This window comes from Castor canadensis, chromosome 14 (assembly GCF_047511655.1).
Source record: "Castor canadensis chromosome 14, mCasCan1.hap1v2, whole genome shotgun sequence".
Lineage (NCBI taxonomy): Eukaryota > Metazoa > Chordata > Mammalia > Rodentia > Castoridae > Castor > Castor canadensis.
Window position 1 is genome coordinate 88,611,947 of NC_133399.1, and position 12,140 is coordinate 88,624,086.

General features: G+C 36.9%; 2 protein-coding genes across 6 annotated transcripts in view; one reads left to right on the forward strand and one right to left on the reverse strand.

The window, feature by feature from the left end:
* The first annotated feature begins 392 nt into the window (after positions 1 to 392).
* Positions 393 to 2,670, forward strand: Hmgb2 (high mobility group box 2). Its single transcript, XM_020186903.2, has 5 exons — positions 393 to 531; positions 923 to 1,081; positions 1,193 to 1,338; positions 1,422 to 1,596; positions 2,127 to 2,670. Exons 2-5 carry the CDS (start codon positions 932 to 934, stop codon positions 2,286 to 2,288), a joined length of 633 nt encoding a protein of 210 aa, XP_020042492.1. The 5' UTR covers positions 393 to 531; positions 923 to 931; the 3' UTR covers positions 2,289 to 2,670.
* Positions 2,671 to 10,317: 7,647 nt separating this feature from the next.
* Positions 10,318 to 12,140, reverse strand: part of Galnt7 (polypeptide N-acetylgalactosaminyltransferase 7) — a 127,344-nt gene continuing 125,521 nt past the window's right edge. For all 5 annotated transcript variants that reach the window (XM_074054978.1, XM_020186904.2, XM_020186905.2 and 2 more), the window contains exon 12: positions 10,318 to 10,819. In XM_074054978.1, the coding sequence (XP_073911079.1) occupies positions 10,682 to 10,819 (138 nt within the window). In that variant the 3' untranslated portion in view covers positions 10,318 to 10,681. The remainder of the gene's footprint in view (positions 10,820 to 12,140) is intronic.

Consider the following 12,140-nt stretch of genomic DNA (forward strand, 5'->3'; position numbering starts at 1 on the left):
AACCGAGCCGCCACCACCAGCCTGTAGAAAACAAACCCCAGTATGCTCACTTCCTATTTTTAAATCCGGCGGGGCATTTTCTTCTGGGCCAACCGCTCCCCCCGTTTACTGCCTTAGCCAATGAGCGTGAGGCCCGCCATTTTTCAAACCCTTTTCCTGCCGCCAATCAGGATCGAGCAGTACATTCCTTTCCTGACCGGTTCTAACGGGTCTGGGAGTTAACGACCTGGGAGACCCACCGAACATGCTAGGCTGAGGCTGGGGGGACGGGCCTAGCAAGATATCCACCAATGGGAATTCGTTATGGAGAGGGGGCGGGGACTCTGCGGGTTTGAATAATCGTCAGAGCCAATCAGAGAGGTGGAGGTGTGGCCTGTGGCCGGACTCTTCAAGTTGCCGTGGCGCGGAGAACTCTGCAAAACAAGAGACTGAGGATTGCGTTAGCGATAAACCAGTTCACGCCGGATCCCTGGGAAGCAGCGTCTCCGTCGTTTCCGACCGGTTTGCGGTACTTTAAGAAGCTCGCAGCAGGTAGGAATTCTCTCGGGTTCTTAAGCCTGTTTTTCCCGTTTCCCTGAGCGCTTTTTCTCAGGACGGGGCTCCGGGGCTCTTGGGGCTCCAGCTGGCGAGCGGGGTTTGTGGTGCGGGCCGGTGAGGGCCTGGGCTGTGGAAGCAGGGCGGGCGGGCGGGCGGGGGGCCCTCGGCCCCGGTTCCCGCAGGTTTTTGAAGGCAGCTCGCGACGTGGAAGGCGGGGGTCCTTCTGACAGACGGGGCTGGGGCTTCGAGGGCCCGGCGGCGGCGGCGGGCCGGGCTCGGGGCAGTGGGGTCCCGCGTCAGGAGCGCGGGCCCGGCAGGCGGGAGGAGGGGCGTGGGTTTGGCGGGAACCGCGGGCGCCGCGTCCACCCACCGCCCTGTCCCCCAGGCCGCCGCCATGGGCAAAGGAGACCCCAACAAGCCGCGGGGCAAGATGTCGTCGTACGCCTTCTTCGTGCAGACGTGCCGCGAGGAGCACAAGAAGAAGCACCCCGACTCCTCCGTCAACTTCGCCGAGTTCTCCAAGAAGTGCTCGGAGAGATGGAAGGTGAGGGGGGCCGGGACCCCGAGTTCCGGGGCGTCGGGGTCCCCACGGAGCACACGTGCGCCCCGCCGCTGCTCACAACGTCTGTTTTTGCTCCTGGTTTTGCGCCCGTAGACCATGTCTGCAAAGGAAAAGTCCAAGTTCGAAGATATGGCAAAAAATGACAAAGCCCGCTACGACAGGGAGATGAAAAACTATGTTCCTCCCAAGGGCGATAAGAAGGGGAAGAAGAAAGACCCCAACGCTCCGAAAAGGCCTCCGTGAGTGCATCGTAGAGTTGAGCGAGCTGCCGCCTGGATTCTTTCTCCCCCTTTGGTTGGTTAACTCTGTTGCTTCCTTTCAGATCTGCCTTCTTCCTGTTTTGCTCTGAACATCGCCCAAAGATCAAAAGTGAACATCCAGGCCTCTCCATTGGGGATACGGCAAAGAAGTTGGGGGAAATGTGGTCTGAACAGTCAGCCAAAGATAAACAACCATATGAGCAGAAAGCAGCTAAACTAAAAGAGAAATACGAAAAGGTATATTCTTGCCAGCTTCCCTTTCTTAAAGACACGTAGGTACTTTCTAAAGACATGTAGATCCAGATAGCAAGTGTATGTAAATAGTTGGAATGCTATGTAACTTTGTATTAATGGATGTGAGTTGTATACAACCTAATTGAGACTTTTGAACAAAACCAGTGTTTGTAGTTCTGGCAAATATATATGATGTGTATGTTTACACACTCTTGTAATTAGGTGAATCTTTTTTAAGAATTACGGCCCAGATACACTATGCCTATGTGTCTAAAATGTGAAAGTAGAGGGAATGTGTGCGAGGTAAAAGGATTTGCTAGTGAAAGTACTCATTGATCTAATGAAACTCCCATCTTTAGCTTTCTAAAACCTGTAGAAGGAATAAATGCTTTCAAACCTGAGGTATATTCTGAATACCTTTTTAGACATCTACCAGCATTATTGGTCAGTAATCTTAGGTTTATAACTAAGTGGTTTCTTACAGTTGAGTAATGACACCGGATGCTGATTTAATTATTTTGACAATATTTCAGGATATTGCTGCATACCGTGCCAAGGGCAAAAGTGAAGCAGGAAAGAAGGGCCCTGGCAGGCCAACAGGCTCAAAGAAGAAGAATGAACCAGAAGATGAGGAAGAGGAGGAAGAAGAGGAAGAGGATGAGGATGAGGAGGAAGAAGATGAAGATGAAGAATAAATGGCTGTCATATAATGTGTGTGGAATGTGCGTGTGTGCTCAGGCAATTGTTTTGCTAAGAATGTGAATCCAAGTGCAGCTCAACATTAGCTTCAATATAAAAACTGTACAGATTTTTGTATAGCTGGTAAAATTCTTTGTAGAGAAAATACTTTTTTTAAATGCAGGTTGTAGCTTTTTGGGGGGCTACTACATACATACAGTTAGATTTTAAAGCTTTTGATGTTAAATGTTCCTAAATATTTAATGGTTTCTTTAATTTCTTGTATGGTAGTACAGCAGACTTCATAAGAATTAGTACTAGTTAATTTTTTTTTTTTTAGGATGTTGCATTTTGTTTTTATTTTTTAAAAAAAAATTTGTAATAAAATTATGTATATTACTTGCATTGTGTTTGTCTTTATGCTAAATTAACATTCCCATAAAACACTTGATTGGGACAAAGTCAGCTTTTTGTTATTACTGCCTCATAAGTTTTTGTTAATCTACACAATGATTTTTGTCCATTTTTAGTTGTACATCTGATTTTTTTTAAGACATTTTTTGGGAGAAAAATGGAAAAAACAGGAACTTCAACTTAAAAGTCACTAGAAGCAAGGTTAAATTTCTGTTCATAAGCAGAACTGGGCCAGATTAAGGTAAAATACTAGTGTAGTTTTTGGTCTTGTGTTTTAGAATTCTGGGTAGCTATTCTAATGAGATGGATGAAACATCCCATGACTAACTTCAGTTTCACTAGGATTTGTGTTTATAGGAAAAGGCATTTTAAGAATGCTCATTTGAGGAAGCAGTCATTTGTAAATTAAGTTTGCTAATGAAGTTGACCATCTATAGACTAAATGCTTACAGAATGTATTTGTTGACAATTTTATAATTAAATGGCAATCTTGGTTACTTAAGTTTTAAAATGGAAGACAAGATTCAGATTGTTTAGAAAACCCAGGGGAACCTGGGTTTTCTTGTAATTTGTAATAAAACACCCTGTGAGAATTTCATTTCTGTTAAATTAGTGAGCTAGTAGTACAATTAATTGCCAGAGCAAACAGGCTTCAAACATTTGACTGTACTAGTTATATCCTAATGGTTATATATTCAAATTTGGGGCTTTCATAAGATTGAAAAGTGTTAGGTAGTTTAATATGCTAAAAACATTAAGGGTAATTTAGGTACATACCTAGGAGAATCTCACTTCCCTGGCTCCACCAAATGTAAGCAGTAATGAACTCTGAGCTTATTTTACCCCATTTGTAATATGGGATAAAAAATACCTAATGCATCAAAGAGCGTTTAAGTTGAAGTTGCTAAAAATAGTCTGTTTCCTTAAGGATTTTTAAATCTAATTTGGACACAAGGTTCCTGTTGGGTTCCCTTGTCATCTATCTGGGAGCCTGACTTGTCTGTCCTAATAGTTTCTAAGCTAAGAATACCCATTCTTTTAATCAAGAGCTGCTTCTCAGGATTTGAGATGGGCCTTGCCTGTTTAGTAGCAAAATTTCAAATTCCTCTGGAAGACTGCAAGTTACCAATAATCAGGACTAGGTTTCTTCAGTGAGTGAATATGTTGGGAAGCACTGACATAAAGATAAAAATTAGGTTTCTATCTCAGACCAGACACTACTTGGAGGTATGTTTATGAAAACATTGAAAATAGGTTCTATCTCACAGTACAGAATAAAAAGGTATGGAATGGATGGTTTATATTGTCCCTTGATTCCCAGCAACCCTGTTGCAGATTATTACTCTGAGAACCCCAGTAATAATTTATCCCAAGAAGGACGTAAACATAGTTACATATGTAGATTTTTCACAAATGAAGCTTAACTACACACCTGTAGTTAAAAACCTCATCATTTTAAAGATTCTTAGAACAGCTGCTGTATTTTTTAAACAGTTCTTTGGCAGTATCTGCTGAAAAGATAATTTAATCAGTTCCCTAAAGACAATTACTTTTAAGACAATGTTGTTGTGGCTGGCCTTGTTTGTGATTTCAGTTGTGAAGGGCGTCTTCTGAGGAATAGCTGGTTAAAAGGGTATGCATATTCTAAAATTTGCTAGTTATAATAGCCCAAACCTGTATTTAACACTATATGCTAAAAGTGCTCTTAACTGCTTTATTAACTTAATGAAGCCTACTAAAACTGCTTTCAAGAGAAACTGTACTATAGATACCATATAGCAATGTCTCACAGTGCTTGTTTCCTCAACAGAATTGTTTTCAAATATCTTAGTCTTTGTTACATCAGAATAACATGAGTTTAAAATTTTTTACATTTAAGTCATTTGTTTTCTTGTCTTTGGTCTTTTATTAATAGTTTGTGGAGCACTGTATATTAAGAAAAGTGACACTGAAAGGTAAATGTTTTTGTCATTTTTCTTGTGAATTTATTACACTTTTTTCATGCAAGATTTCTTTTTATGCAGTTAAATCTATTAGTTCTTTAATGGCTTTGGGAGGCCTTTCCCAGTCATAAAAACAATTGTATTTTGGTTTCTTTCTTTAAGGAACATTATTTGGTCCTCACAGAATACCGTCCAAGGGACTGAGGTAAAGGCTCAAATTTCTTTCTTTTCTTTCAATGTCAGCCATTACTTTTGGTCTTTTACTCTAAAAGAGTACTGGCTTGGAAGTTCCTAAAATGTCTTATGAATCAAAGCATTCACAAGTAGCAAGAATAAAGTTAAAGAAACTGTTATACCACTGCATAAGATCAGGTCCTTTTAAAAACCAAATTAGAAATAAGTCACTTTTGGTTAGTTCATTAGATTCCTGGTGGAGATGATGGCATTTCTAGAGAAAGGATATTTATTGACATGAAATGCAAAGACCTACAGAGGCTAGAGGGAAAGTGCTGAATATAGTGAAATGAGTACTGAAGAAAGCTCTGAGGGCAGTGAGATTTTTAAAATTTTTGTATACTGTTGTACCCTAGTGACAAAACCTGTTCTATACATATTTGTAAACATAAATGTTCAGGATAAAGGGGACAGGCACTATGAACTTAGTCCTGCTGGGTAGAAATGTGGGTGTGAGAATTCCTGATCTCCCAAATTCTCAAGTAGAACCACAAAGAGATTTTAAAAAATATAAAATTGAATTTTAAGTATCAGCAATGAATTAAAATTTTAGGGTCAGCAAAAACACATTTATAGGTGAGATTGTGCCCAAGAGTCACTTCTGTATAATTTGCCAATTCTGTATAATTAGTGCTCTTATGCTGCAATAAGGGTAAATATAGACATTGTTTCTGAGATTTCAATGGACCTTCATTGTGTTGCTGGTATTATCTTGTCCAGTCTTCTTCACTAGGACACGGCAATCACTTTGGACAGTGTCCTACATCAGGTAAAAGATAATAAAACACTATCATTCACTCATTTATGTATTTGATTTTCCACATCTTTCCAAAATAGGATAAAAGCAATAAAATACAAACATACAAAGGGATAAAAAGCAAGATTGTGAGAGAAATCAAGAGTGAGGTAGCAAGGACTTTAGATCTGGGAATCAGTTTGAAAAGGACTGCTTTTTACTGGGTCATTTCAGATGAATTATGTAATCTTATTTTCCTCATCAGAACTTGTTCTGGTGGTAAGAAACAGTAGATACTCAGTAAATATTAGCTGAAAGTATACATGCTGATATGTATGTGTGTGTGACTATAGATGCCATAATGAGTTATCAGATTCAGCTTGGAAAGTATTGGTAGTCAAGGTGGATAGAAAAAAAGTAAAACAAATGTTCTTTAGGATTTTCCCAGCATCAAATAGAAATAACTTTCACAGAGTTCTGGGGATATGAAGTACAGGAGTTTTTTCCTTAACCCCAATTATGAAATTTGTGAATTTGGGCAAGTTATTTAACCTCTGTTGCTTAATTTTAGTCCCTTGGTATTTATAAAAGTGTTGAATGAAGTCTTAGGAATTGCAACTTCATTCAACACCATCCCTAAAACTTGTTTATCACTAGTTCATTTATATTCATCACTTGTACAACAATCAATTGTGTGATTATGCCACAATTCATCCACTCTGTTAATGAGCATTTAGGATTTTTTTCTCTTTTTTTACTATTGCAAATGACAGTGCTATAAAAATTCCCAACCAGGTCCCTAGATACTCAAGTAAACTCACCTCTACTAATCTGCCTCAGAACTGAATTCTAGCTGTAGCAGCAGCCCCCAAGCTCCCATTTGCCTCCTCAGCCCAGCTATATCAATACTCGAGTTCCATTTGTTGCACCATGGTTGAAAGTTCTCCCAGGTAGACAGATATGGTGAACCTTATATATTTCCCTTCTTTTAAATACAGTCTGCTTTGCCTGCTGCTCAGTTCCTGAAAACAGTTGCCCCATATGTTTTGTTGTTTTATAGTTATTTAGGACAGCAGGATAAGTCTAATACCAACTACTATGTCAATAGAACTTTTCTACTAAAAGTTTTAGTTTTGTGCTTTTAATACTTAATGTAGTTGGAGTTTACCAATATCAAAAGCTCAAGGCATTTACTTCTATCCACATGTTAAATTAGACCATTGAAAACTACATTGTATACAGGTTGTGTGAATGGCATAGGCAGAGGTAACAGTTTCTTCCCTTAGGGTACCTATTTCACTTCCTGTTTCTTTAACTTCTGAACTTCATTTCTTCACTTGTAAAATAGGGGTAATGCTATCTGATATATGAAACACATGTAAACTCACACACACACCCTTTATAGAGGTCTACAGTATAGCCTTTTTATTTTTCTGATTAAAGACAGATTTTAAGACCAGAATAATAGTTAACATTTATATTACCTTGACTGTATGCCAAGCACTTTGTGTATGTAAAGTATGTAAGTACTTTATGTATGTTAACTCACTTAATCCTAATAACAACCCTATAAAATAGGCACTGTTATTTCCCCCATTTTACAAATGAGCAAACTGTGGTACAGAGGTTGAATAACTCATCCAAGGTCACAGGGTTAATTCATAGTTTAAAAGGGATTCAAACACAAATAGTAAGAGTTTAGAATCTACATATTAGCCTACCATTTAGTTGAGCAGATTGTAACATCATTCTCTATAAAAATTAAGGAGCCCTGTGTTGCCACTTTGCTCAAATGTAGGACCCAGGCCTGATTCACCCAAAAAAGTGCCAGGTACCATCCTCAATTATTGGAATTTCAAAATCTTAAACATGAAAATTGCAAAATATTTATTGAAATACTCCTTCCTTTCATCTCCATTTTCATTTTTCAAACTTCTGTCCATTTTCTTATACCAGGTTGAATTTAATGAATATTTTCATAGTGCTCAGTTCTTTGTTTTTTAAAGTGCTTTCACACGGAATAATTTTCAAATACCTAAACATTTGGCCTTTTCTGTACCTGATTCTGGTCATTTTTTCCATCAAATTATATGTGGGTTTTTTCAATTGCATTCTGTCTATAAATGAAATATATTCAGGATCCCCTGAGAGAGACTATCTTAATACATAAGCAAGTCCCTATTTATTCCTCTCTGGTGCTGTCACTTTTCTGGTGCGGTCACTATAATAGCTAAGACATGACAACAGACAAATAAGTTGAATGGTTGCCAATTCAACAGAGTCACTTACTTGAATTTGTTAGTAGGCGTATCTTCTGAGATAGTGTGTTTTGCATCAGGAGGTCATCCTGTGGACTATTCCTAATTTCATTTTAGTAGACTTCCCTTCTCTTTCCTTCTCTTGATCTGTTGGGTTGTAAAGAATTTTAATTTAAAGATATCTTTGCTTTTAATGGGCAATTATACACTGCCAATAAACATATCTGTTGTTGAGATATTTTACAATTGCATAGGTAACTTAAAAATTGCTATACATAGGCAACCAGAAATGCTATAAGAAGAAAGCTGTTTCCTTCCTACAGACAGGTAAGCTCTGAGAATTCTAAGCACATGTAGTAAGAACTCTAACCAACACTCAAGCAATTACACAACTAATAACTACTAAAATGTGCAATTAGGCTGGCAGAGTGGCTCAAGCGGTAGAGCACCTGTCTAGCAAGCATGAGGCCCTGAGTTCAAACCCCAGTGCCACCAAATAAATAAATAAAATGTGCAATTAAATTTAGAAATGATTACAAGTACTGAAAAAAACTATGGATTAAAATACAGTATTTTATTTTTTCTCACCTAAAAAACAAGCAACCCATAATTAAGGTCTTACATAAGCTTCTCAAAATTACCTTAATAAAATCTTGAATATTTATACAATTTCTACAGAAACATACAGTGTATCAAAATCTGCATAAATCAAATTTATAAAATGTGTAGAAATGCATAGTGATATCAACTTACAAAGCAAGGATATGGGAATTATTTCCAAAGCAGCCTACAGTAAAAATAGTTATTATGGCAGCAGCTTCTGATGCTTTTCATGTTTGGTAAGATTTCGATTTTACTATATAGAATCATGTAAATAGAGTATCTTCTTTTAATGAATTGCACAAAAAACCCATTTAATTTACCCATAAAATTACATGCACAGTTCATGTGTCACCTTTCTTAGGCCTATGCATAGATAACAAGGTTATAATCTATTCAACACGGAAAATGATGTCTATTTGCAAATATACAAGTAATTACCAATTCTCCTTGTTTCTTTTCATAGTTGATTTATTTTGTAATTGTATAAGCATATAAATGTATTTCTTTTTAAATATCCCTAGAGATGAATGAAAGTTAAAATGATTGATCACAAATCAGTAGCAAAATACAAACTGACAATTCAAAGTTATAAATAAAACTGTTTAGAATGTGTAACTTTTTAACTCTCCAAATTGAAGAAATAAACTTGGAAGAAATAAATTCATAGGCTTCTCTTTTAAACAAATATAAGTTTTTCTTTTCTTTTTTAAGTTTTAATTAAAAATACTTCCCTCTGGCAGTACTTTTTGAATTCCTTTCATTGTAACGATACCATGATTACAAGATTAAAAATGCTTAATTACTTGCCATTTGCCATCTTACCACATTTTATTTTTAGCACTCAACTTAGGCATTTTAATCTTTGGGATAATTAAAAACTATTTAGAAATTAAAATTGAAATGGCCATTTGCACTGTTTTGTCTCCTATAGTAGGTACTATCTTAATAAATGTTCAAATTCAAACAAACCTTCTTTTCACTGGAAAAATACTAATAAAAATATGCTTCCTAGAAAGAAATTAATACTAGAGAACTAACATCCAATTTTACAGAAAGTAGTTTACATTTGTGAATGAACTGTGTTCTTAAGTAGTCATTTTTAACATTTTAAAAATGTACAGGGAATTTCACTTGGATGAAGATAAAAATGAAACACCAATTCATTCTTGGTTTCACAGGTTGCACAGGTTAGGATGTAATGCACAGGAAATCTCTAACAAGGACTTTGAAAGTCTAACCTCAGTCAGAATCAATCTTTGATGTATTTATACTGGTGTTTTGTTGTTTTTGTTACCTCCCTTTCAAGTTTCAAAACTAAGAATTATTTATCGTTTTCTACAGTGACAGGTATGGGGGAAAAGTAGTTCCAAAATGCAGATAAATATTTTTCTCTAACTGGAAGACCCCTTAGGAGTTAGTATGGACTGATGGCACTGAGAATGCCAGCAGGTAAGGGAGTTTATGCCACTCAGTCTTCAAACCCTGTGGAATAGCCTTGAGAAGTTGCATATTGTCATGTCTTCTTCAAGCCATACAACATTCAACTTCATAACAAATAAATTTTGTAGAAATTTTTGAGTAGAAAACTATTCCCCATACAGGTGACAGTTCATCTAATCATTACCATCTTATAAATTTCATCAAAAGCTCTTGAAAAATATACTGAAAAATGAAAGAGGCACTAAATGTGTTGAAATTCACCTTTCAAAAAAGCAGCATGACTATGACGGAAGGCCACCTTGGCTAATAACCTGTGGCAGTGCTTCAAAAAAGATGTAAAATTAAATAAAGACACAACAGGTTGATAATTACCAAGTTATATATGAAAGTCTGGTTACTCCAACCTTTTTCAAGTGTGTTAAAAAAAAAAAAATCAAACTGCCTTTCAGAACCCTGAGTGTAATCCCAAAGAAGACAATGTGCTTTTAACTCTGTTGTAACAAAACAGAGTTAAAGGCACAAATTACCAACATCATCTTAAAAGAAAAAAAAAGATGTAAACATCTACAAAGTTTAAGGTAAAAGCAGTTTTGTAAACAGTAACTGCAGATGATAATGTTATTGTAAAATCACAGTTTATCAATGTCCTTCAAACTGATCAGAGGTTCCAGGTTTGGAGCTGTACAGCATTAATAATAATTGTTGCAGCAGGTTCCAGGAGGTTTTCAGTCCTGTATAAATCTTCTTGTCAGTAGGTAGATTATTGGTTTCTTTTATTCTTTCTAAATACTGTGGATGTTATTCATTTCCCACTTTTGAGTCGTTTTACTGGAGTCACAATTGGAGATGAATACTTGATGGAGGACCTCTGAGCGATCTAAGCACTTCCCTGAAGGAATGTGAGTAAACCGGTGCAGAGTCTGGAAAACACAGTAAAGAAATATAAGCTTTAAATTTGGACTCTTTGATACTGTTGGCACTGGAAGTCATTAACTGGCTTTCATAAGGAGATAATCCTAGCTAACTAGACAAGCTTATACCAACCATATATCCAACTATGGATTTCTGTGGATTGTTGGTCTCCCAGGTCTTTTTATTGTTAAATCACAGAATACTGCTGGTACATATCAGATTCAATGTATATAAACCTAATTATCCTCCCTCACATCTCTGATTCCTATCCTGATTAATGGCAACACTAACTTTCGTTGAGTCTTCAAGAAATATTGTGCTTTCCATCATTCATTCATATTGCATCAGTTCTTGAGGGCTGATATTTGCAATATTTCTGGCTTATACTCCTTCTCATCTACATTCAAGATGCCCTGGTTTGCATCATATGTTGTAGGATTCTTCAATATAGCTCAGGGCTTCACCAAGTGTGGTTCTCAAACTATGCAAGATTATTACTCCAATTATTTTTGGAATATAGGATCTCATTTACTACCTTTTCCTCTGTATTGACATTTGTACTGATGCAACAAAAGCAATGGTGGGTTAAAATCACTACAGTCAGCATGAATCAAGCAGTGACAGCAAAATGTATTATTAGTCAGACTATTCATTGCCACATACTCCCAATTAAAAAAGTAAATATTGGTTTAATTTAAGGATGTCTATGATGAAGCAGTTAAAGCTTATTAAATCTTGACCTTCAAACATACTTTGTGAAAACACTGAGATGAAATGGTAAGTACAAACTGAGTATTTCCACAAAACAAAGTTAAAATGCAATCTTGAGGAACAGCACTTGTGCAGCTGACCTGAAGAGAGATGGAGTAGCTGCTTTTTTTCATAAAATGTCATTATTACTCAAAAGAACAGCTCATAAACTATGATTAGTCAAACCTGGGTAAAGACAGAAACTTTCTCAAAAATAAAATGAGCTTGTCACTCCAACTAAAACAAATAAAAACCTGACAGTTTCAATTTTTTAGTAAAAGTTTTAATTTTTTAGTAAAAACTGTAATTGTTGAAAACTTGTGCCCACCACCATGAAAACTTGACAGGGTCACAATATTTAGACTTTTCTGATGAAACCAGTAGTTCTCTGTGATTTTTTTTTGGGGGGGGAGGCTAGGGTTTGAACTCAGGACTTTATACTTGCTAGGCAAGGGCCCTTTGCACTTTAGTTTATTTTTCAAATGGGGTCTCATGCTTTTGCCCAGGTTGACCTTGGACTGATTCTCCTACCTCTATCTCCCTGTGGTAGCAGGGATTACAAGTGTATACCACTATGCC

What these genes read in the sequence shown, in the direction of transcription:
- Hmgb2 (XM_020186903.2), top strand. Translation starts at nt 932, where the DNA reads ATGGGCAAAGGAGACCCCAACAAGCCGCGGGGCAAGATGTCGTCGTAC. An exon ending in AGTGCTCGGAGAGATGGAAG is followed by an intron (nt 1,082 to 1,192) that starts GTGAGGGGGGCC and finishes TTGCGCCCGTAG; the next exon opens with ACCATGTCTGCAAAGGAAAA. An exon ending in TAAAAGAGAAATACGAAAAG is followed by an intron (nt 1,597 to 2,126) that starts GTATATTCTTGC and finishes ACAATATTTCAG; the next exon opens with GATATTGCTGCATACCGTGC.